This window comes from Mya arenaria, chromosome 7 (genome assembly GCF_026914265.1).
Source record: "Mya arenaria isolate MELC-2E11 chromosome 7, ASM2691426v1".
In the NCBI taxonomy this organism is placed as follows: domain Eukaryota; kingdom Metazoa; phylum Mollusca; class Bivalvia; order Myida; family Myidae; genus Mya; species Mya arenaria.
Genome location: NC_069128.1, coordinates 50,848,227 through 50,874,119, shown reverse-complemented (window position 1 = coordinate 50,874,119; position 25,893 = coordinate 50,848,227). Strand labels below are relative to the sequence as shown.

Sequence of the window (25,893 nt, the reverse complement as noted above, 5' to 3'; positions counted from 1 at the left end):
GGGCCGCAATTGATCCATTTCTTTTTATCGATATGGATATCATTCTTTCGAAACTCCTCTCCAATCTCGGATGTACGCCGGTACATCAGAAAAAATAGTTCGCAAAACCAATAGTAATACTATTTATTTAATGTAATGTTCTAACGTGTAATTTGTAGAGCTACGTTATGATTGATTCCAAGTTAAGTGTATCATTGCAAACATAATTCAGATGCCAAAAAGTAAAGTCCTTAGGTTTAACTGTTAAATTGAAATTATTACGCGATCTACTTGCAGCAGTAAGCCGTCCATATACATCAGAGGATGTTTTCGATGGAAAACGGCCGAGGAGTTCAGATTGGGATATCGTTGTCTCTGGATACAGACTTCCACTGATGTTTATTTAAATATGTCAGTGTATCTACTTGTTCAGTTTGATGGTAAAACTAAAACATTGCATGTTTTATACTGGTCACCTTTAAATTAAAGGCGTTAAAACAAGTAGAGACAATAAGTTATTCTTTTCAATTTTATTGATCAATTAAAGAAAATTGTTTCTATTCCAACTAACTAAGGAAAAAATTACAATATCCATACACCAACAACACGTACAGTATTAAACTATAATACCAAAGTGTTCAGGTTGAAAAGTGAAAGACAAAACAACACAGACAATGACCGGAGTATATCAGGCCCCAAAATCACAAAAATACTTAAATCAACACTCAATCCAAACCATTTAACACATAAGGGCAAGTTATTATTCAACATGTTTTAAATTGCTCTAAAGACATATCTTCCATTACAATGAGTCCATAACCATCTTAAGTAAATAGTAAAGAGAAAAAACACAGAGCAAAATATCTAATTGCGTAATGGCTAAACAAAAGTTTTATGTACTCAATAACATGTTTTGATGTAGAATATTTTTTCTTCGGAATAATGATGAAACATTTAATCAACATATTCGTAAAGAATGCGTTTTGTTCTTTTAAAGGGTAAAACATAAATTTTGACTCACATTTGACGTCATATTGGAAAAAAAACAGACCCAAATTTCTTTTTCTTTCTTAATTCCCTCATAACAGGATCAAACTCAACTAACGAGTTTTGCATTGACTTAATGAAGAGTTTTGAGACAGTGAAGGAAGTCAACTTTATGATTATCATGATAAATTATTTTGATAATTAAAACTTTGATAAGATTTACCTTTTGCTTTTTATCTTTATTAGGATTGTTAGGATAAGAGTGAAGTTTGTGCTCATAAACTGGTTGAAACCCCCAGTAAATTAACATTTAACTGACCGTTCCAAGGCGGTGCCTAACAATCCTTGATAAACATACCTAGTTTTTTTATATATAATATGTATGCACTGTGCTGTTTGTGGAGTTTTGTGCTGTTCTTCCATGTTTCTGGTTTGTGATTTTATGTTCTATGTCTTTGGCGTTTACCCAGTGCCATTAAACCGGGTTTATGTTTAAACTTTTTGCTACTGAGCTTATTTCTGCAGCTTTTCGCATAAATATTAATTTAAGGTAAGTTATTTTAGCTAACTGAAATTAGTTACCTAAGCTTGCTAAGTTTACTATTATTGAATAAATTGGGACCAGACTGAAGTAGTTTGGTCTTATTATACTTTAAATGTTTTTGTATGCTTTGATATATTTGTTTCCTTTATGCTTTTTTTTAATCTTTTTAACAAGAAAACAGCGAATCTACAGTCATATAAGACGTTGATGTACACTTATGATTGTGGTCAAGGCCGAATGCTCTTGATTTAGGAGATGCTGTTTTTACTTTTATGGAAACTTTAGCACCTATTTCAGCAAGCAACCGAAGCTCCCGGAAACTGCTTTGGCAACGTGGATAAATAAAAAGTTAAATGATAAACAAATAAGGTAAGCTCTCAGATTTTATTGTGACAAAAAAATAAGCTCCTATATGATAATGTAACGGCGATTTATATATATAAATGGATTAATTTTCAACTGATAACAGAAAATACAAGTCAATTTTGATTTCATTGAAATGGTATGCTCCCACATTATCTTGTTAAATGTAAAAAAAACTGCTAATGCTAATTATTGAGGAAGTTCTGAATAGGGGTTCCTTTGTTCAAGTGCCCGGTATCCTTACCGCTCTCCCATTCCCACATAAACGCTATTCGGCCATCGCCGCAGATACGTGTAAAGTCACAATTAGAATGGTTGTTTTTCTTTCAAAGTCTAAAAATGAATTTCAAAAAAGCACATACATAAATTATATTTTTTGTTACAATTTAACGATTTGCCTTGATGTAGCCTCATCCACTTCGGTCAAAACTCACGTTCATGGGAATGGGCATAACAAAATACCCTGAAGCCAAAGAAGATGGAATTACTTCAAAAGGTGACCAAGCAGATAAACATAGTAGCGATAGGTATGAATATGCTTAAACAGACGTTGACATTCTATTGTTAGAAACTATGTCTAATGACCAAATAACACTATATCCTACTTCAGGAGAATTGTTTTTGTTTTGTGATGTAAACCCAGACGAAGACCTTGTGAAGGTTGAAATGTTTTGTAAAACCACCTTCCCATCCTCTCTCTTTGTATTTAAATAGAAGTTAAAAACTTTACACCGTACTCTACAATAGTGAAAGAAATACTGTTTCTGTGCGAAATCAAAAATTGTTAACATATCATTGGTCAATTTGAGCACCTTTATCCTTATTGAGACAAGAAAAAACATCACATTACTTCATCAAATAAAAAAGAACATTTTGTTCATCACCATAAGGAGAAACAATAGACTGGTAATTTTTGATAGAAAAAGTTTGATCAAAGGCTCAAAAATAATCGTGTTTATTAGTGTACATCAAAATAGTAAAATATCACTGCAGAGCGAACGACAACGATCGCCTGCTTCTTACAGTAGAAAAAGGCGCACAACGCACAAATCATTTATTCCAGAGCAATGGGTCTTTCTTATGTTACTTAAAAGGGGCTAGACACCAGATGGTCCAAAAATCGGCAAACACTAGTTCATTATTTCCCTCAAAACAAGCCTAGAATGGTTAATGCGATCTAATAGGCGGCCGATGATATCTCACTTTAAATGGTTAAAATAATAAACGCAACACACATGTTGCTGTCTCATCTGTGTTCCCCGTTTAAAATAGCGCATAAAGTTTTCCCAGTTTTAATCATGTATGTTGATGAGTACAGATAAATATACCGACGCTACTTTTTATCTTAATGGGGCTTACGTGGTAGGCAACCCTAGTAAATTTCGATTTTTTTTCCAAAATCACAAAAACTGCATGCATGTGTAATAAGCAATGTGATACATCAGTAAGTAAAATTCAATACGCTGTACAAAACGGTGTCAATTTTATGTAGGTTTTTGACAACTTTCTTTTTCTCTTGCAATGGTATCTTCTGGTGTTTAGCCCTTTTATATCCGGTATTTCTATAGCCCCGTTTAATTAATGATCGTAGTGCGTAAGAGCGTAAATTTCCAGGCGTAACCTCTTTTTGGGCGTAAACTGCGATTCAATAAAACATCGGAAGTACAAATTTATTTATCACATAGATTCCGCCCTGAACGAATGTATCTGATCACACTTAGACAGCGTACTATTTACGTCTAAGTATATTTCATTGAGACGTGGCTCTGGTTATCAAAATCCGTGTAAAAATGTCATCATTAAGGAATTAATGGTTAGGGAGCGCTCTCACACCGGTATATAGTATCTTGCACCCTCTACTTTGCAACGTAACAGAATTGTTGATGACTGGTGGCCCCATATCATTTTTATATCATTCTTAAAGGGTTAATATGTAAAGAAAACATACTGAGCAAAAATAATACCAAACATAATAGTAGTTGTAATAGTTATTATAGTGATAGTCGTAGTCAATTAAGTTTTATTGGTCTTCAAATGTCAAATAAATCATTACACGTCTGACTTCAGTTGTCATAATTACAAGAAAACAACTACAAACACAATAACATAGCAATACTGATATGTGGAATATATACTTAAGTGATTAATATGTTTTAACTGTAAGTATTAAGATAGTAATATCCTTTTAAATGATACTTAAATTATATGGGGACAATCGCCACCGACATTTATCTGTAAAAATGATGGAAATATAAGAAAACTAGCTTACTTATGCTTGTGATTTATGTCATAAAACTCTGTGTGCAAAGCAATCTTAAAAATTTGGTTATATTACATATTTCGGACGAATGAAATAATGAATGCTTTGATTAAAATAGATGTTGGCATAAGCCCTTTACAAAATATCGTAAGCTTATTAGAAAAAAGACTACTTAACTACCTCAAATTATGAAATTGTCAACAATTATGGCATAATATGAAGTGAACACATGTACAGTAAACAATGGTGGGTTTTAACCCTAACACAATTCAAAAACAAGAGCTGTCACAGTATGTGACGAATGCCCCCGAATGTGACATTGACCTATGAACAAGGTCAGTACATGAAAAGTTAAATACATATGGCAATTTATTTTAAATTGCCTCTGAACATAAAAATACCACCCATACTTGACAACCTACATTCTGATGTCCTTATATTTAGCATTCCATTGTGAATAAACACTAAGTGTATCTTTCACCTTAGAGGTAGGGACATGGGTCTTGCACGTGACACCTCGTCTTGGTATGTCGAACACATGTGGCAAGTTATTTTAAATTCTGTCCATACAAGGAAAAGTTACAGCCCGGACATGACAACCTATACTCTATGTCCTTATATGCAGCATTCCATTGTGAATAAACAGTAAGTGTGACCTTGACCTAAGAGGTATGGACACGGGTCTTGCACCCGACACGTCGTCTTGGTATGCCGAACACATGTGGCAAGTTATTTTAAAATCCGTCCATACAAGGGAATGTTACAACCCAGACACGACAACCTATACTCTATGTCCTTATATGCAGCATTCCATTGTGAATAAATACAAAGTGTGACCTTGACCTAAGAAATAGGGACACAGGTCTTGCACGCGACACGTCGTCTTGGTATGCCGAACACATGTTGCAAGTTATTTTAAAATCTGTCCACAAAAGAAAAAGTTACAGCCCGGACACGACAATCTATACTCTATGTCCTTATAAGCAGCATTCCATTGTGAATAAACTCATAAGTGTGACCTTGACCTAAGAGGTAGGGACACGGGTCTTGCACGCGACACGTCGTCTTGATATGCCGAACACATGTGGCAAGTTATTTTAAAATCTGTCCATGCAAGGGAAAGTTACAGCCCGGAGACGAGTTATTGAGCCGGACACACGGACGGACGGACGGACAGACGGACGGTGCGATTTTATTATGCCCACCTTCGGGGGCATAAAAAGAATTACCAATAAGCTCAAAGAATAAAAAATAATGGTTCTCATTAAATGCATTCCTGTTCAAAACTCCATCACCAAACTTCTGATAAATATATCATTTCATGTGGGAAGACTTGTGTTAAAAGCAATGACAATTGGGAATTTTGAAAAAAAAATGTGATCTTCCAGGGATGAGAATAAAAAAAATCTTTGACACACCAATCACATTAAAAAATGCATATCAATGTAAACTTTCTGCAAAAAATACTTTAATACAGCATAATATTGGTCATGATAATGGTATTAAGGAAATTGATTATAATCAAAACATGTATCAACTAAATACAATATGTGTTTTGGCATAGGCCAAATTAGATCGAGAAAATACTTGAACTAAAATAAATAAATAAAAAACAACATAATGTATTATTATTTGATCAAAGACTCACTTCATGATATTAACATAAACATACATAAAACATGTTTTCGTTTACATAAATTATGGTCACTTGAACACGTAAAACCATAAATAACAAATCACAGTTTTTATATACAATAAGATCCCATTTTATGATAAATCAACAAACATTAGATATAAACCCCATCTTACCATCAAGAAACACGAGTATGATTACTAATGGAGTACCAAAATCATGACCACTTTTCTCCCGCACTTCCTCCGCTTTAATTTCATTATGTAAACAATACCATCAGAGAATGCTTCAACAATGTACAAATAACTTCAAAAATCCTTCTTGTGCTATTGCTATTCAACATAAATAATATTAGTTTACATGTTCCGAACCCATAAATATGTCGGGTGCATGCAGATAATATAATCAAAATATAAAAATTGATTTACATTGTGTTCGAATCACGTCAGCCTTTAGGTCGTGTAAGATTGTTTTATTTATTCTCAATGACAATAAGATAAAAAGTAGCTCATATTTAAGCATCTCGGAAGTCCACTTCGTATTTAATTGTTTGTTTTTTTAAAATAAAATCTGAATGAGGATCCCCAAGTTTCTCATTAAATTGGTTAAGATTCAGATAGAAAATGATTGAAGGGGACGGAGTGGTGTATTCCTCCATTTGAAATGCGTTCTGTACTAATGATGTGGAAATTGCAAAAAAAAAATTCATGCATACATAAAATATGTATGATATATGAGCCAATATCAAATTTAACCCAAAACACTGTCCAAAGCATTTCTTTCAGGAAATTCAATTGCTTATACGAAACTATGTTTTAATTTGTATACGGCATTTTGTTTTACTAGCAAAGGGTTGATATTCATAATTATATTGTTTGTTAGTATTCTTTTAACTGGTGTTGTACACCAATTTGATGTATTTTTACATGTCCCAAAAAAGAAAAATTTACTATATTACTGTTATAAATAATAGAAGAGACTTTAGTTTAAATGTTCTAGCATAGAAATAGAACCCATAATATTTAATGACATGCTGTGCATTACGTTCCATTTCTTTAAATCTGAAAACTTTGGGGTTTTTTAAAGATTTTCATGAACGTAAGCGACACCCACCAGCTCACGCAAGAGTCTATATGAATAAGAAACGATCCAAAAATGACTTACATGTACATACTTATACAATCTTGGTAAAAAAAGAAAAGAAAAAAAAGTGTAATACATTAACAATTATGTAGACTTTACAAATGGCAATTCAATGTGAAGGAATATGATACATATTAAATAATAGGATAATACAAGGAGATGTTTTATGTCATTAGCCAAAGGCATATTTGGTCTTCTAGACATTATTTTTTATCATTTACAATCTTATACATGATATGCAGATTTGTCACTGCAGTAACTGTATGTTTGCTTAATAATCTAAAAAGAAATTAAATGATTTATTATTTACCAATTACTTAATCACTTTAAAGTGGGGTATATTACTGATATCTAGGCTGAACATATGTTTTATTCCTGTTAGATTTACAACAGCATATTTATCTTTATTGATGTCACGTCGTCGATTACAGGATATTTGTCTTTGCAATAACGAGCATGTACAAATTGTTTGAATTTCTTTCAGTTTGATATTTAGATTGTTTCTGCTAACAGTTGTTATCGCATACTTTTTATTTGTAGCATAATTCAATATCTAGTCAAATTGTATTGGAATATTTAAAACATATCGGGCCATAATGTGATTAATTTTCCATCAAATAACAGTTTGTGTCTTGACAATAACATAGGACAAGTTATTGGAGTGTGTGTGAGTTTCCTTCCAGTAACACAATATAGGTCTTGCAATAACAAGTTTGTCCTTGTTATGATAGCAAAGCTATGTTGGTTTTCCTTGTAGTCTACATAAAATACTGCAATTAATAATTAATGAAACATTTCACGACACTTTTCCGTTTTCTGCATCCAAAACAAATCAAAACTAATATATGGCTGAGTGGCAAATCATTCTCCAGACAAAAAGGTTCAGACAGGACATATCTTGCAAACGGTGGATGAATTGCTATGTAAACATATGATGATAAGCAATATTTTATGCGTTCATTGAATTGAATTATATTGATTGCCACTTTAACACTTGTTACTGCAAAAAGAATATGCATTCAGCATAGGTTACTTATCATGAAATAGTTTTGAACATTATTGGCTAAATTAAGTGTGGCCATCAATACATGTGGCTTCTTTATATGTACAACTAACAGCTGAAATGAAAAATCAAAGGGAAATAAAATTTTCAAGAAGTTCCTCCTTTAGATTCTGGTCAAATTTGATATTGGCTCATATATAAAAATGATTAATAAATTACCTTGAATGTACCAATGACCTTCATACCCTTTCATTCGACAGGCGTTGTTGTTCAATGATAAGTTACACTGAATATCTTAATGCCATAATTTCCACTAATGATTTATCAACTACAAAACATATTTCTGCTTGTAGCAAGTCAAATATAAATAAACAACAAAGCTTGTTGTAACATGTGGCTACTATATATGTACAACTAACAGCTGAAATGAAAAACTAAAGGGAAATAAAACTTGTTTTTTTTTTTCAAGAAGTTCCTCCTTTAGATTCTGGTCAAATTTGATATTGGCTCATATGTAAAAATCATTGACAAAGCTTTAAAGGTATTTGTTTTAATTCAAATACTGTAAATGTACTTAAGGAATCAAACCCACAAATAGCTAGTTGTCTGTTAGCTTCAATAAGCTTCATGTTAAATGTTGATGCCTTGTGACCCCATACATTTCTGAAACTGACTGTAGTGTACTTGCTTGCTGTGTACCTTGATATGACATGAACAAAAGCTCATCATACATAAAGTTATAAGAGTTTGTATATTTGCTATTCATTTTAACTGAATTCGGAGGTAAAATTATTTTTATTTTTGAAAGCCAAAAATTTGTTTTTCAGTCCATGTTTAGAAATTCTTTTTCTGTACACAAAACCATTTCAAATGAAACCAAACAAATACGTTTTCATTTATATAATCAAGGTTAAGCAAGTTATTATTGGCTTAATGAAATACATGTATAATACTTGACAGCTTGAAATTGGGGCCAGGCATCCAAAATTCATATTTTTGTGGGTTAGATAAACAATGCACCATATATAAAATTCGAGCAAAAAAACAACGCATTTGATATCACAAAACTGATTTAAATGATATAATACAGTATTTTTAAATAACTCCACGTGATATGCACAACGGAATTAGAACAAAACCTAGAATAACGACATTTCGTAACAAAGCCTTCCACTCCGAGGGTACAGCGTATATAGTCAATATGGAGGTTATTTTGGAGATTTCATGGCTCACACAGATAAAAATGAAACTGGTTAATATTACATTAAGCACTGGGTAGCTTGGGATCATCACTAGAACACCGTGGGTGTCAGCCGCTAGCCAGACGTGATACTGTGATATAAACAGCTGAAACAGAAGAGAATAAGCATCACTATACATAGAAATGATAGTCATAACTAAAATATCAAGGAAAACATGATAACGCAAATTGGAATATAACGATAAAAAATTAGACTGATGGACTTATAAGTAAAACTAGCTTATCTTACAGAATGGACTTAGAAAATAACAATGAATGTCATTGGACTAATTGGATTAAACAAAGTCATAAGCCTGAATGAAAATAAAAGGGCCCTAAGACTTTTGTACTGTACGATGCCAACAAAAAAGACCTGCCAATTTGGCCAGCATCATTACATAGCAAAACTACTAGTAAACATTGATATAAATAATTAACTTAATTCAATTTGCTTTTCTTGGAGTCACAATTTATTTAAGCCAGAGTAATTGACCTTGCTTGACATGAATGTATTTCTCTGGCAACATGTATCCCAAATGTAAGTCAAATATCTAGAAATATAAATTAGCCGTAAGATAAAGTTTTTGCACCAAGATGCCACTGATGATGGCGATGCCAATGTCATCAGGCCATCCCAATATATCAACTTCATTCTTCGACAAACAGAAAAGCTATAGCATGGCTGTAGTTTCTTACCTCTAATGATATTCTACCAAACCAAGCGAAGAATGAGCTATATCTGGTTCTAATACTGCCAAACACATTACGGATAAGTATAAATGAAACAATCTGAAACAAGACAGTAAAACCAGATATAATGAATAAAACATAAAGCATAAAAATACAGTCATAACTTAATCTCAACTCATTTTACCACATAACAGTATAGCATCATCAATCATTGTATTATTTATTAATGTTTTCTTTAACATAAAATGCTGTGTGATATTCAGATAAAATTATGAATTTATCTGCTTTCAATAAAAAGCTTTACTTATTTAATCCTCAAAAACGAAAAAAATAAACGGGGACGTCACTGAGTAAATCTTATTATTTTTTCTGGTTTTAACGGCATTTATATTTAAACAAATAGGCTTGTTATGACACACAAAATTAATTTTGAAATTGTATATGAACAGTTTTGGTTACATGTCCGACATACGCTTTGTATTTAATTGTCATTTAATTATTCAATAATATTTCTTGACAATATTTCACCATAAAGTCATGGATCAGATCACCCCACTGATCTTATCAACAAATGTATAACAAACAGACTGACCGACCGAAAAATACTTACAGGAACAAATGTGATATAGGAATGGACCTCATTACACTCTTCTTTATTTCTACACACACCAGAAAATGCAGCATAGCTCTGAAATAACGAGTAAATTTATAATCCAATATACAGTTATTGACGGATAACCAGAGGGCTGTTGCTCCAAGGAACTGGCAGATAAATGGCAAAACTGGGGATGACAACACCATGGCTATGGCAGAAAAATGGCAATGAAAACACCAAGGTTATGGCAAATAAATGGCAAGACCAAGGCTATGGCAGATAAATGGAAATGACAACATTAAGGTTATGAATGAAAATAAATGGCAAAACAAGGGATGACAACACCATGGCTATGGCAGATAAATGGCAATAACAACACCAAGGCTGTGGCAGATAAATGGCAAAACTAGGGATGACAACGCCATGGCTATGGCAGAAAAATGGCAATAACAACACCATGGCTATGGCAGATAAATGGCAATGACAACACCAAGGTTATGACAAATAAATGGCAAAACTAGGGATGACAACACCATGGCTATGGTAGATAAATGGCAATAACTATGCCATGGCTATGGCAGATTAAATGGCAATGACAACACCAAGGTTATGACAAATAAATGCTAAAACTAGGGATGATAATAGATGACATTATCAGCATTGACAACACCAAGCTATGGCGGATAAAGGGCAATAACGAAAATGACAACAACAAAGCTATAAATTGCAATGAGAAATATGACAACATAGAAACAATAATAGGTACAGTCCAAGGCTGTGACATATATAGGGCACTGACGGCGCTGTTAACACTTAAACAAGGATGGATATAGTGTAATGATTGCAATAACAAAACCAAGGCTATGACAAATGCGGCAAAACGAAAGCAATGAAAACACCAAGGTAATTACAGATATAGGGCAATAATGGAAATGACAACACTCATACAATGCCTGTAATTTACTTCCTGTTTTCAAAAAATAGATTAAGTAAATGACTTACAACAATACCAATGACCCCAACTCCTGCCATGGTCCATGTTATAGCAGTAGAGAACATGTTCCGTCCATCTGTATCATGGATCACCTTGTAGCGCTTCAGTATCTGGTAGCCAAAGGCAAAAACCATCCCAAATACCACACTCTGAAAATAATTGCAGTACACATCATAGTAAGCAAAGTTTAAATAATGATAGAAATGAGGTTAAAGAGATTTCCCTTATTGTTTCATAGGTTCAGACATAAAATATTTATACTACCTTAAGTGAAATGTTAAAACTTGAGATCCATTGTAAACTCCTTAGTATTTCAAATGTGGCAGAGCTGCTTCATTTTGCTGCAAAGGGGCAACAAGAGATGTTTCTCAAACATTATGCACCCCCTGAGCACCATGTTGTCAGGATTATATGGACAATTGAATGAAATATGCATTGGATGCCGTTGAGGCAGTTTTAAGATTATGACCATTCAAAGTGTGAGGATAGAGTGTGTTATGACGATGACCTTTGACTCTATGACCCCAAATCCATAGGAGTCATCAGCTGGTCACCAAAAATCTAAATGTCAAGTTTGAGGGCCATGGGTGCAGGCATTGACAAGGTATCACACAGACAAGCTTTTTTCATTCAAGGTCACTGTGACCTTGACCTTTGACCCGATGACCTCTAAAACATAAGGGGTCATAAAGGGTCATCTACAGTTCAGACGCAACTCCAAGTCAAGTTTAAGGGCCATGGGTGCAGGCATTGTTGAGTTCTCACTTGAAACATTTTCGCATTCAAGGTCACTGTAAACTTGACCTTTGACCCGATGACTCCTTAAATCAATAAGGGACATCTACTGGTCAGGCCCAACTTCCATGTCGAGTTTGATGATCATAGGTTCAGGCATTATAAAGATACACTGGGAGAAGATTTTTTTGGGTTAAAGGTTACTGTGACCTTGACCTTGGCCCGATGACCCCATATGTCAAGAGGGGTCATCAACTAGTCAGGCCCAACCTTCATGTCAAGTTTGATGACCATAGGTCCAGGAATTGTCAAGTTTGCTTTCAAGGTCACTGTGACCTTGACCTTTGACCCCTAAAATCAATAGGGGTCATCTACTGGTCAAGCCCAACCTCAAAGTCAAGTTTGAGGGCCATGGGTGCAGGCATTGTCGAGTTATCACGCAGACAACCTTTTACCATTCAAGGTCACTGTGACCTTGACCTTTGGCCTGATGACCCCCAAAAACAATAGGGGTCATCTACTGGTCAGGCCCAAGCTCCAAGCCAAGTATGAGGGCCGTGGGTGCAGGCATTGTCAAGTTATCACTCTGACAACCTTTTACCATTGAAGGTCACTGTTACCTTGACCTTTGGCTTCATGTCAAGGTTGCTGACCATACGTCCAGGAATTGTTGAATTATCACTCGGACAAGCTTTGGTCAATCGACGGACCTAGCGACCGACTGACCGACATGTGCAAAGCAATAAACCCCTCTTCTTCAGAGGGGGGCATTATAATATGATTAAAAATTAAAATATTTTAAGCTTGAATTAGCAAATGGTTTGATAAAATAGCTGTCAGTTGCTTTTTGTGTTTATAAATTCAAATTAACTAATTGAATATTGCAAATACTTTCTTATCTTGATGTATAAGAACAATTGGTATCAACATATGCATTCCTATCTTAAATATTAAGTGACAGTTGTATCAACAAATAAAATTAAACACCTAAGTTATTTAATCAACTTCTAACTTAAGCTTCCATAACAATTTTATATATAAAAGCAGAAAGTCACACCCCAAGGAAAATAATGTTGGCGGTTCCTAACAATGATTGTTTTCTTATTGCGCTTGTATGCTAAGACTCTAAATGAAATGCAGTATGTATTTCATTATACAAAAGAACTTTTCAAGAATATTCATCTCATGATCTAGTATAATATAAAATGAGCAAAAATGTATTCTAATTACAGGGGCTGTACTCTGTATGATGAAACAGCGAAAAAAAAAAAGAAAATTGTTGAAAACTGACATAAACTTGGTATCGATGTGTACAATGCATTGAAACTTAATAACTGAAGTACATAACACATAGTTTACAATTAATTTATTTTCGCAGTTTTTTCGTATTTTTCCATTAAAAAAGATTACTAGGTACGTCTACCTAGTAGAAATCATTCCTTATACGTGATTGGCTAGTCAATGTTATCACGTGATATGACCTTGTTAGGAATATAGCTTAAATATTCCAACTGTTTAGGGTAAGCCTTCGTAGCGCAGTGGATACAACACTGGACTGCAATTTTGGCGACACCGCTTCGAACTCGGTCTCCGACTCAATTTTTTGTTACATTTCGGTATGTTTTTTTACAATTATGATATCAAAGAGTAAAACATTTTATTAAATAATTGACCTGAGATTCATATCAGAAAAAAACTTTTTTTGGTGCCAATCTGGTGTACAGTCTCTTTAATACATAACCATCATACTACATAATACCCAAGTGTACAAACATATCTGTCCAGTTGCCAACGGAACCTCCACTCATGTATGGAGTCATCTGACGTGACAAACAGGGGCTTCAGGGGCCGCATCAGAAACACACGCTCAAAAAACACCTGGAAACAAGAACACTAGCTTAACATCACCATCAAAGTTCAAATGGGAAATTTAGAGGCCACACAAAGAACAGGTTACAACATCTTCTTTGAACAAAAAGGGGACTTAAGTGTTGAAGAGCAGTAGGAACAAAACCTTAAAAACACATGACAAGTACATACACGTCATCACAGGCTGTATTTGAAACTAGATAAGAATCAATTGGTTTTAAATACTAAGCAAGGAGTGTTATTAAAGTACTATATACCCAAGAATGTACACTACAAATACGAATTAAACTGCAATTTATACACACTAGCAATTTAAACACAGGTGAATCTGGTAAATTAGAGGTCACCAAACCCATATGACACACTTAACCTGGGCCCATGATTAAGAACAGTCTCTACTCTTGAGTTGAAATGTTTTTCTTAAAGGAACAGAAAATAACCTTAAATCACCTTTATTCCATTTCTTTTGCAAAAATATTTGGAGGAAGTTAAATTTAATTTACAGTATTACAGAATGACACGACAGTGTATCATAAGAATATGATAAATCATGACATAAAATAATTCTGTATAATGAAAAAGTAAGAGGTTTTCATCGCAAAATATATGTGGACACATTTTTTCGTACTTGCCTGTAAAAATACTTTGAAATTTCGCCAACTTAAACCTGCTAAAAAATCCCCCTGAATTATACCAGAATCCCCCTGAATTTTCAGCCTTTCTGAACAAATCCCCCTGAATGGTCTCCAGAAAATATGGCATGTATGAAAATAAATTTTGCAAATGAAAGTAAAACATTCAAATAGAAAACACCAATGCTCTGCTAAAAGGAGAGCTACAGTGAAATCAGATTTGGGACTGTTTGTAAACATGCGCCCAATTTCATTTAAATTTCAGTAGGTCTGGCTAATCATTTGCCGAATTTATGCTATACAAAGAACAAAATCTAATGACAAAAAATGTGTAGAGTTCTGCAGAAAAAACCCCAATGTTCGTCAAAATGGTTCATAACTAGCCAATTATAAGTCAGTTAAATGGGCTTTGCAATACATGTGCGTATTGCCTATGGCAAGATATGTACCAAGTTTCATTTGAATATCTTGGATGGTTCTTTAGTTATTGCCAAGGTGAGAGATTCTGCACTCTAACAACACAACAGGGTATTTAGGGTCAATACCTTGACTTTGATTGCTTCAAAACACAGACCATCTAAAAATAAGTAATCTGTTTGGTAAATGCTGGAAGTGTTTTATGACTACATGGTCCTACCTCTGACATGTAGAAGAGGGAAATGACCACAACCAGCAACACAAACTTAAGTATCATCAACAAGTAGGCTCGCGTCTTCTCTGAAATATACAATTGATATGATGCTAAGTAGGTATTTATCTACTTAACAAAAGAATACATTGAAAGTCCAGATGCATTTGTTCTTCCAGGTTAATCATGTGAATAGTGTTGTGCCGATGATCGATTTTAATCAACAATTGATCGGAAAGGCCTACGTCGGCGACAATCGATAGTAAAATTTGAATAATTGATTATAAAAACAGGGGACGTAACTGTTACAAATTTTCTTTTTCTGGTTAATGTTAGTCATTGTTAAAGTGTTTATATTTTACTAATTTTTGTTAAGTTATCTAGTCATAATTCTTATCAAGTCAGTAAGTCACTACAGTACCTTATCACAAATATTCTTTGTAATTTAACTGTAAACACTAAAAGATCGCGTTCTGAATAAAAAATGTAATTTATACAAGAAATGTACAAACAATATTGTAAGGGAACATTGGTGCTTAGAACTGGTACATGTGCTGACCAAAGCTAGTTAAGTGCTGATTAAATTGATTAATAATCGATCATTGATCGGTTTCATAAACCGATTATCGATAGTAATTTTTCTGCCCGATTCCCAACACTATATATGTGAATCAGAAATCCCTCCATTGGTTTCATTGGTCAATTAACAAATAACACCTCCTCAATGTGAATACGAAGTACTTCATGTTAGGTGATATAAATATTTTCATGACAAAACTATTATTCAATGCTCATAGATGTGTCATGATTGATGCTTGGTAAAAGTTTCATTTAATATTTTAATTAGTAAAATTATTTTTCTACCATAGGATATATATAGCTTGACCACATACCACATCTGTAAACCAGAACAAGAAACAAAAAAGTTGCATTAATTCAGTTCCTGCTATTTAAGACAAATCTGTATTCATAACAAGATCACCATGAAACACCATTGCATGTCTGTTCTTGTTTTCTTTTAGTTGAACAATTAGTCAAGCAAAACTCAATAATCCTTATAAGCCAAGGTAAGGCTCCTGCCATACATGTGCACATACATTGTCTCTGGCGCCATGTGTACCATGTTTCTTTGAGTATCTTGAAAGGTTTTTAATCAATGGCCACGGTAAGTGTCGCGCTGAGCCTTAAAAAAGTAGAACTGGTAGTATTCATTTGGCTCATGAAATCCAAGACTTTCAAAATTTGTATTCAACCATTATTTACCTTCAGCCCTTTTCTCAGTGACACGAGGCCACACTGCCATGGTGACGTACACAACGATGAACCAAAATGAGACTAGGGGAACAAAGTAGTAGAACTGGTACTGTCTGTTCATCACAAAACACAGCGTCACAACCAGCAGGTTCATACGAAACAACACCTGAAATAACGACACACGTATGGTAAATTGTTTTCATTCTGATTTGGTAAAAAAAATTGATACTGTTGACTGGGTTTAATGAAGATTTTTTTCACAATTTCCATGTCCATTTGGAAAGGTTTGCAACAGTTTTGACACGAGTCGCTTAACACAGATGTTATTATTTTCAAACATGTTTTCAACCTTAAACAACTCGACAATTGAAATAAAGTTACCAAAGACTAACCCTGTTTGAAATATGCTACTTAAAACAATTACATAACAAAAAGCTGAAATTAATTTTTTAACACAATAAAACATAAATGATGAACACATAATAAATAGTATGACCAGCTTAATGACTAAATAACCTTTACAAATACAACATTCAAAAAACTGTGCAAGAAGAAAAAACAATCACGTGAGAAAATCCACTCTAAAATGTGTAGGTAACCGAGGTTCCCTTGCCTTGAACTTGGCATTAGTAGGATAAAACGAAGACAAATCGGAGAAAACAGAAGAGCATGTTAGTATCTGTGCAAAATAGCTCTGCAAACGGAAAAAGTCTGTTTCCTATAAGCGAGGCTAAACAAAGATACTTAATTTGTATCTAACTTACTTCAAAGAGTCTTCTAAGGCCATTCTCCTTTCGTTCCCAGTAAATGGGCAAATACCGACACCCACCCTGAAATCATGCAGGGAGCTTGTTAGGCCGGAAAAAATGTCTCTTTGATTATCATCCACAAAAAAAAAATCTAAAAATAAACAATTATACTTTTGCTAAATGTATATTTAAATCTTCTGATTTTTATATTTACTCTTTACTGAAGCTGATTTTTATTGAATAAAAATAGGTATGTTTCAAAAGAAGAGCTGTCATAGGCTAGCATGCACGATTATACACTGCTTTGTCTTAGAAATGAATGATGGAATATGTGCCTGTCAAAAGCAATAAATAAGTCAAATTAAAAAGCATTGTGAGAAACAGTTTTTCTATTTTAAGTAACAGTGACCTTGACCTTGACCTAAGGGGCTCCATATGCTACCCCATGGAAGTCCTCCTTAACTCTTCCTATATACCAAGTCACAATATGTCAACCTTATTAAAAGTACTTCAGTACCAAACTGTTATCTTGTTTTAGTAAAAGTGACCTTGACCTTGCCCATGCCCATCGGGGCTCCAAACGGAATCCCATGAAAGTTTTCTATAAACTCTTCTATATACAATGTTTGGTCGCAATATGCCAACCCTTACTAAAATTATTCAGTACTAACAATTTTTCTATTTCTAGTATCAGTGACCTTGACCTGAGGGCCCGAAACTCAATCCCATAAAAGGTCTCCATAACCTCATTCTATAAACCAAGTTTGATCACCATTTGTCAAACCTAACTAAAATAATTCTATACAAAAGGTGAGTTTGACGCCTTGTGCCGGCCCGCCCCAACAACGGCAAATGTCTTTCTAATAACCATGTTTAACTTTGATAAAAAATATAAAAATTGTGCCAGTCAAAGGCAATTATAGCTCATCAATCAAGGACCAAAATGTTTTATTGAGAGTAAATATGAAGTTATCTAACCTAATTGTGTGATGGTTGTAAACAACTGTGTGAAGTATCAAGTCAATTAAATGAAGGGTATAGAAGTAATGAATGAAAATACCAACTTGCCCTTAAACTTTAGCCAGACACAATCTGCCCTTAAACTTTAACCTAAGTTTTAATGTCAATCAGGGGCAATCGTTTGTTATTAGGATAATATAGAGTTATGTAACCTCATTGTGATATGGTCCTAAACAACTGTGCGAAGTATTAAGTGAATAGACTAAAGAGTATTGGAGTGAAAATGCCAACTTGGCTTAAAACTTAAACCGGATGCCGACCCAGACGCCAGGGCAAGTTGTATAGCCTTTTTATTCTTCGAATAGTCAAGCTTTAAATGTGACAGTGCCCTGATTGTGAATATTGCCTCACTAAGGCTTAATTTTTATCAATTGCAATAAAAAACGTTGCACAGATTAAGGAATTTGGACAAGGACATGGAAGGGGTGAGAACCTAACAATATCATTTTTCTTGACATTTTGAAATGAAGTCTGAAATAGACAAAATTTGCCCCACTCTTTCAATATCATTAAAAAAAATTATCCATTAAAAAGCATCAACAAAAATGTGATTCCTAGATTTTAAAGAGGTATAACTTTTGAAGGCATCTAAAGATAAATTATAAATGGTTCATGCAGACGTGTTGTATTAAGATGGAAACATTCCTTTAAGATCTTAACGAAACAGCACTTCAAGCTGATGACAGGGCTTGTCCTTTCTTCACAGTCAATTATGGGACGCTATTCACAATTTGACAAATATTTATGCTAGAGTTATGGGACTTGCTTCACATGTTCAATATTCTTATGAAAGAAGAGAATCAAGTTTCAAGCTGGTATCTTTATCACTTTTTGATTTATGGCCAGCAATACCTCGGCTATGATAATACCTTGATTTTTGTTTAATAAAAAACGAACCCGCTAAAAATCATATATATATATCTTAGTTCATGTTTTTTTTTACCTGTTGTCGTGTAAACGAGCCCGCTAAAAATCATATCTTAGTTAATGCTTTTTATGACCTATTGTCATGTTTCCCGTACAGAACAAATTTAAAACGCATGTTTATGGGGAAAAAAGTATGAATTACTCTATTAGACAAAATTGACTATCCCCCTTTTTAAATAATTTCAACAGAAGTTAAAAGAATAACCAGCATGCAAATTCAACATCCATACCCACATCATATCACATCATATTGTCTAACCAAAGAATAGTTAGACTTACAATGTTCAATCTTCTCATGCATAGAAATATAAAAAAAAGTATACAAATGGTAGAATATTTCAAACAGGGTTTATGAAAATTGTACATGTTTCTGTGTACTGCTTTATAACATCAGTCAAAACAAGAATAATATCAACTCTTTATTTCAATTCATTCTTAAAGTTTTCTGTATTTTTGTGCCTTAGTACTTTGTCTTAAAATCAAGTATCATGTTACAGTACACATTCAACAGAAAAATCTATAAATAAAATTATTATTATAACTATGGTTAAAATCAATGAACACAATTATAATCTCATTAATACATTTGTGAAGATTATTATGTTGTCATGGAAAAGTAATTGTCTGAATATTACATCTTTAACTATTTTTAAGTGCTGCATAAAGTTTTTATTCAGAGAGATCCTTAGTTATATGATTTGGGTAAATAAATAATTTACTTAGTGAAACATGCCCAAAACATTACCTGACAGTATCGAAAGAGGTTGTAATCTCCTTTCTTCCAAAAGTAGGTGAAATGTCCGAACCCAGATAGGAACAGGTAGCAGGAGACCAGTACACGAATGTGCATGTAGATTGGTAGTACCTGCGGAAGTAATGATATCCTTCTATTCTTTTGTTTTTATGCACAAGCCAATTGTAACCACGGCCCCCACAGGTCCGGGAAATAGCGGAGACTTTGACTTTCAGTCCAGCCAAAGGTAAAATACCCGCCCTGCAGGAACAAACTGCTGGTAAAATCCCCGCCAAATGCCCCTGCATCCGGAGGACATACTAGGTAAGGCCCATTTCCCGCTATTTTCAGTGCAAAAACCAAACCACCAAATTCACTTGGTACTATGGGGCCACCCAGAAGGTAAAAACTCGGCCCATTACCCTCGCTATCCCCAGTTGACTCCTGGACCTTGATGGGCTGTTAGTGGGAATCAAAACAATGATTTGATGGAAGAGAGGAAGACAAATATACAAATAGATTAATCTTTACCATCGTTTTCATGAAAAACTTTCATACCATTATTGAAACACTCGAGTACATGTTACGTTTTACAAAATTTTAGTTTAAACATATTTTATCCAACATATACATTAAATATTGCAACATTGTATGTCAATGCTATCATGAATATATTGAAACAGATTAAAACGAAAGCAAAGCAGATAATATTTCTCTTCAGATTGTCATGCTATCATGAATATATTGAAACAGATTAAAACGAAAGCAAAACAGATAATATTTCTCTTCAGATTGTTTAACATACACTAATAACAGGTAAAATAAGTAATTACCATGTTGGCACAAACCTGAATCCTAACTACAATAATAACTGAAATATTGTAATAGGCCTGAATTTGTTGAATACCTCTTTCAAGGAGATTTAAGACAAACCTTGCTGGCTCCAGTGATGTGGTATATGAGGATGACCAGATTGCTTGCTCCAGTGATGTGGCATATGAGAATGACCAGAGACATACCTTGCTTGCTCCAGTGATGTGGTATACGAGGATGACCAGATTGCTTGCTCCAGTGATGTAGTATATGAGGATGACCAGATCGCTTGCTCCAGTGATGTGGTATATGAGGATGACCAGAGACATACCTTGCTTGCTTCAGTGATGTGGTATATGAGGATGACCAGAGACATACCTTGCTTGCTCCAGTGATCTGGTATATGAGGATGACCAGAGACATATTTGCTTGCTCCAGTGATGTGGTATATGAGGATGAGACATACCTTGCTGGCTCCAGTGATGTGGTATATGAGGATGACCAGAGACATATTTGCTTGCTCCAGTGATGTGGTATATGAGGATGACCAGAGACATACCTTGCTTGCTTCAGTGATGTGGTATATGAGGATGACCAGAGACATACCTTGCTTGCTCCAGTGATCTGGTATATGAGGATGACCAGAGACATATTTGCTTGCTCCAGTGATGTGGTATATGAGGATGAGACATACCTTGCTTGCTCCAGTGATGTGGTATATGAGGATGACCAGAGACATATTTGCTTGCTCCAGTGATGTGGTATATGAGGATGACCAGAGACATATTTGCTTGCTCCAGTGATGTGGTATATGAGGATGAGACATACCTTGCTTGCTCCAGTGATGTGGTCTATGAAGATGACCAGAGACATATTTGCTTGCTCCAGTGATGTGGTATATGAGGATGACCTGAGACATACCTTGCTGGCTCCAGTGATGTGGTATATGAGGATGACCAGCTGCATCCAGCCCTTCCACTCATCCGTCTGATCTCGATGTAACACTTCTGTCTACAGAAGAGAATTGGGATATTGACAAGTTGCAAGTTGACTAATAAACAATCCGTTGATCAGTTATATTGTATTTTTTTTATTTTGTGAATAAATAAAAGCACATGGTTGCAATAAGAAACTGATTTACTTAAAACCTTTGTCAACATATCTTGACTAGTTCCAAAACTTCTTTTGCAGCTGGTCAATTACAGAGTATTATATTTTTCATCCTTCATCAGGTACGGTGGACAACTTTTCATTTCCTGATGTCCTTTCATACAAATTTTGGTTTGGGCCAAACGTTTAAGGTTTATACATTGTGGTGTCAATATTCAACCATTAGAAACCATCAAGAAATTGAATATTTTAGTCACTGTTAAAAACAGAGAGACATGTTTGATTCATGCAAAATTGTTAAAATTCTACCAATGATCCACAATAACATTTGAAATAAAACCAAGGTTTTTGCTGACCTTGTCCGTACTCTCTGTGAAGAAAAACCCCAGGATCATCACATAGGTGAACGGCAGGAAGAAGTTCACGTGGGTGTAGTACTTGTTCTCTTTCATGAAGAAATTTGTCCTGAAGTTACACAAATTTTTAAGTAACTGGCAATCATTCTGACTTGGTGTATTGGTATTTGTTCTCTACATAAAGAAATTTGTCCTGAAATATCAGCAATTTTTAAGTTACCCCCCACAATTATGACATTGGTGCAGTATTTGGAACATTGAACATGCTTATAATACTACTTTAACACAAGAAGAAGGCCATCATAAGCTCAATTGGAAGAGAGCCTTAAGCATCTCATACAAGGATTGGGTGGATTTATCTGAAGGAGCATCAATACTCATTCACACATACAGTATGATTGTAAACCTACCAACCTAAAACACAGGTAAAGGTAGATCATAATGAGGCCCAGCTAAGAGAGGGCCTTGTCACCTCATACATAGACATGACTGTATTTTTATCTGGAAATGCCACAATTTGCTTGACACAATATCACAACCATTGTTTGTAAACAAAACCCACCTATCACACAGGTAGAAATAAGCCATAATGAGGCCCAGCCGGGAGAGAGCCTTGAGCACCTCATACAGGGACTGGGCTGGTTCTGCTGACGGGGCCTCCAATGGTTTCAATGCTTCATTACTCTGTCCGTTCTCTGTGGATCAGAACAAATACAAGAATTAAATTTATTTAATGCTTGTGTTCAGACAAATACTGATTAATTAAATATTTCAGATGGATTATAGAGATCTAGCAGATTGATATCTTATTATTATTATTATTAATTATTATTATTATTAATATTATCATTTTATTATTATATTGTTATATCCTAAATATGTATAATTTTTTATATACATGTATATTACTGATATGTCACTTGTTCTACAGTATTATGTGTACTGATGTGAAAAATGTATACAAAAGTTATGAAAAATGTATACAGAGGTTAATAAAAAAAAAATAAAAAAATGATATTTGTTTAAGTATTGTGTTCAACAGTGACATGCCATGTCTATTGAGAAGGTTGTTTACGTACATTATCAGTCATGGAAATAAGACTGGATGAACAAGCCAGTCAAATTCTTACACTAGTGCTTCAGACCAAAATTTTAACAAACCCTGACGTATAAAATCCAGAATTTGAAAAAGGATTTTACCAGTGGAGGGCTTGTGCTGATTATGACCCCTGTACGTATCAACAATAGATAAAAATGATCCTATGAGCACAGCGCAGGTGTAAATTTTAAAGTTTGAAGGAAATCTGAATGACAAAAAAAGTTGTTTAAAGCTGCATTTACTCAAAATAGAACGAATCTCAATTGTTTGGAAAAAATTTAGCCACAAAACATCAATTTTTTAAAAGTTAATTTTAAAACTGGGATCTGCTCTTTTTTCAGCATTCTTATATCACTGGTTTCCTGACATTTATGCAAAAATTGGCTCATCCCAGACAAAAAAAACTTTTAAAACAGGTGTCAAAAAAATCAATCTTTGAGAGAGCAGCTTAAACAAGCAAGCATAAAATAACGATATTGAGTCTATTACAGCATCACTCAAGGTTCTAACCCGTTCTGGTTTTTGCTCCATTTCTTTTCAACCTTCGCCGGTAGATCATCAATGCAACAGTTGAAAAAATGCTGAAATAGAAACCCTTAACATCTAAAACAATGTTTCATTCATAAAAATACATATGTTACTTGTTTCGCCAACTGTTTAGAAACTAATTATTTAAGCTACAGTGCTTTAAAGATTTAAGGGTATACTAACAAGGAAAAAAAACTTGATAATAATTTTAGAAAAGGTTTCAATGTATTCTTGGACTCAAACATGAGGATTATTCTATCAGGTAATGATTGTACTGGAACTTATTCCTTTCATTTTGAATAGGAGGCTTTTTCATTACCAATCAACAGTGTATCTCATGCTGGAGATGTAAGCATGGTTTAAGCATTATGGAAGGGTGCTGCACCAAACACCCTCCTGCCCTCATGAAGACCAGAATGTGCACCATTCTGCTTTCATAGAATTAAATGATTAAGACAATCAAAATTATCTTTTTCCTATCAGATAAATAAAATAAAGCTTATAATAATAAGTACATACCAACTTTAAATATTTGGCAGTTTAAACTTAATATTACTTCAAATAAACACAATAAACAATCTCTGTCAAATTCATATTGTTCAGATGTGCAAAATAATGATATTCAGACCCTATGCCTCTTCTGCAGCACCCTGTCCTTTTTAAGCCAGGCTAAAATCCTATCTATCCTATTTTAAGGTTAAGGTAAAAGGGAAGATTGATTTACGTCAAAATGATCATTGATAAACATGTCACATAAGCTATGTAGAGCTTTTCAGTATGTACAGTATTTAAAAATCTGCAGTGTACATATGATTATAAACCATAACTAATTCCTGTCGGTAACCAAGCATCAATCATCAACAAAGCTGTGACTCTTTGATTATGAGTCTAATACGCTAACCACTCCACAATCACCAAGGATCGCCACTCTACTAGAAACCAATTTACAACAATTTCATACCATACTAGGAAGAATGCTGCCACAAGAATCTGTAGTTTGGTGGCGGGCTCTGGTTTACTGCAACAAGTGCCGTCATCATGGTTCATGTGGTCGTTACAGTACATGTTCATCAACATCTGGACATCCTACATGGGGAGGGAAACAATGCCTGTATTACTTGAACATTAACTCACATGTGCATGTGTGAGTGGCATGGGTAGAAAAAAGTTGTATTTAATAAAAAATAATTGCTAGCAACAAAAATAACATTATCTTACAATAAAGTAGATTGTAAGTATCTTCCATGGCCAAGAGAGTAAGATAAGTTTATCCCAACCTGAGCATAGGGTGTTTTGCGGAAACAAGGTTTACCGAGTTTTTTGAGAACACCCTGCGCAAGGGTTGGAATGAACCGATCTTACAAGAGCGGCTAAGGTAGATGCTTTTTCTCCCAACTGTTGAACAAAATAAAGTAAAAATGCTTTTTTTTCACTGGAACTCTTGTGTTTAATGAAACAAATGTGCATAAAGATGTGTAAATTTGTGGTTATGTAAATAGTCAAATCGTTCTTTAAATAGTTATGAGGAGAGTGCAGCATTATTTCTTTAATGGGTCGTGAAAACTCTGAAGGTGCCATTAGAAGTGAAAAATAATTAATAAGGATTTGAAATATTGACAATAGACAAGGTTTCTATTATGCTACAGAGGAGGGTCTTCAACACATGAGGTAATTGTGTGATGATAATAAAAAAGTAGTTCCTTACGGGTATCTGTTTTATCTTTGCCGGTGGGCAGGATAAGAATTTCCAGCATGATGGCTAAATCTTTGGATCTACTAATCTGAGTTGGGAAAAAAGCCTGCATCATCCTGGGCCCTATGACAAGAAAAACAAGGCTCTAACTCCTATCCAACCTGCCCCCAACTAGCCAAACTGATAGAGCTAGGTGTATCCCATCATTCAGTGTGGTACACCCCCTCACATACCAGACTTAAGAGTGCTACAACCAAATTGCTAGATGCATCCCAATATTGAGTTCCTCCTAAAGACCCTGGTTTTCAAGGTGATC

The 25,893-nt window shown here is 34.3% G+C and overlaps 1 protein-coding gene across 2 annotated transcripts in view; it reads right to left on the bottom strand.

Moving 5' to 3' along the window:
* Window positions 1-500: 500 nt before the first annotated feature.
* Window positions 501-25,893, bottom strand: part of LOC128240674 (N-acetylneuraminate 9-O-acetyltransferase-like) — a 36,421-nt gene continuing 11,028 nt past the window's right edge. Inside the window, exons 8-21 of one of the 2 annotated variants that reach the window (XM_052957369.1) lie at window positions 24,846-24,970; window positions 23,867-23,937; window positions 22,820-22,952; window positions 22,258-22,366; window positions 21,713-21,802; window positions 19,991-20,110; window positions 17,314-17,379; window positions 16,559-16,715; window positions 15,305-15,384; window positions 13,940-14,044; window positions 11,440-11,580; window positions 10,453-10,530; window positions 9,849-9,941; window positions 501-9,259 (exon numbers count right to left, since the gene is read on the bottom strand). In XM_052957369.1, coding sequence (XP_052813329.1) covers window positions 9,008-9,259; window positions 9,849-9,941; window positions 10,453-10,530; window positions 11,440-11,580; window positions 13,940-14,044; window positions 15,305-15,384; window positions 16,559-16,715; window positions 17,314-17,379; window positions 19,991-20,110; window positions 21,713-21,802; window positions 22,258-22,366; window positions 22,820-22,952; window positions 23,867-23,937; window positions 24,846-24,970 — 1,620 coding nt within the window. In that variant the 3' untranslated portion in view covers window positions 501-9,007. The remainder of the gene's footprint in view (window positions 9,260-9,848; window positions 9,942-10,452; window positions 10,531-11,439; window positions 11,581-13,939; window positions 14,045-15,304; window positions 15,385-16,558; window positions 16,716-17,313; window positions 17,380-19,990; window positions 20,111-21,712; window positions 21,803-22,257; window positions 22,367-22,819; window positions 22,953-23,866; window positions 23,938-24,845; window positions 24,971-25,893) is intronic. The other variant, XM_052957370.1, reaches the window with a different exon arrangement.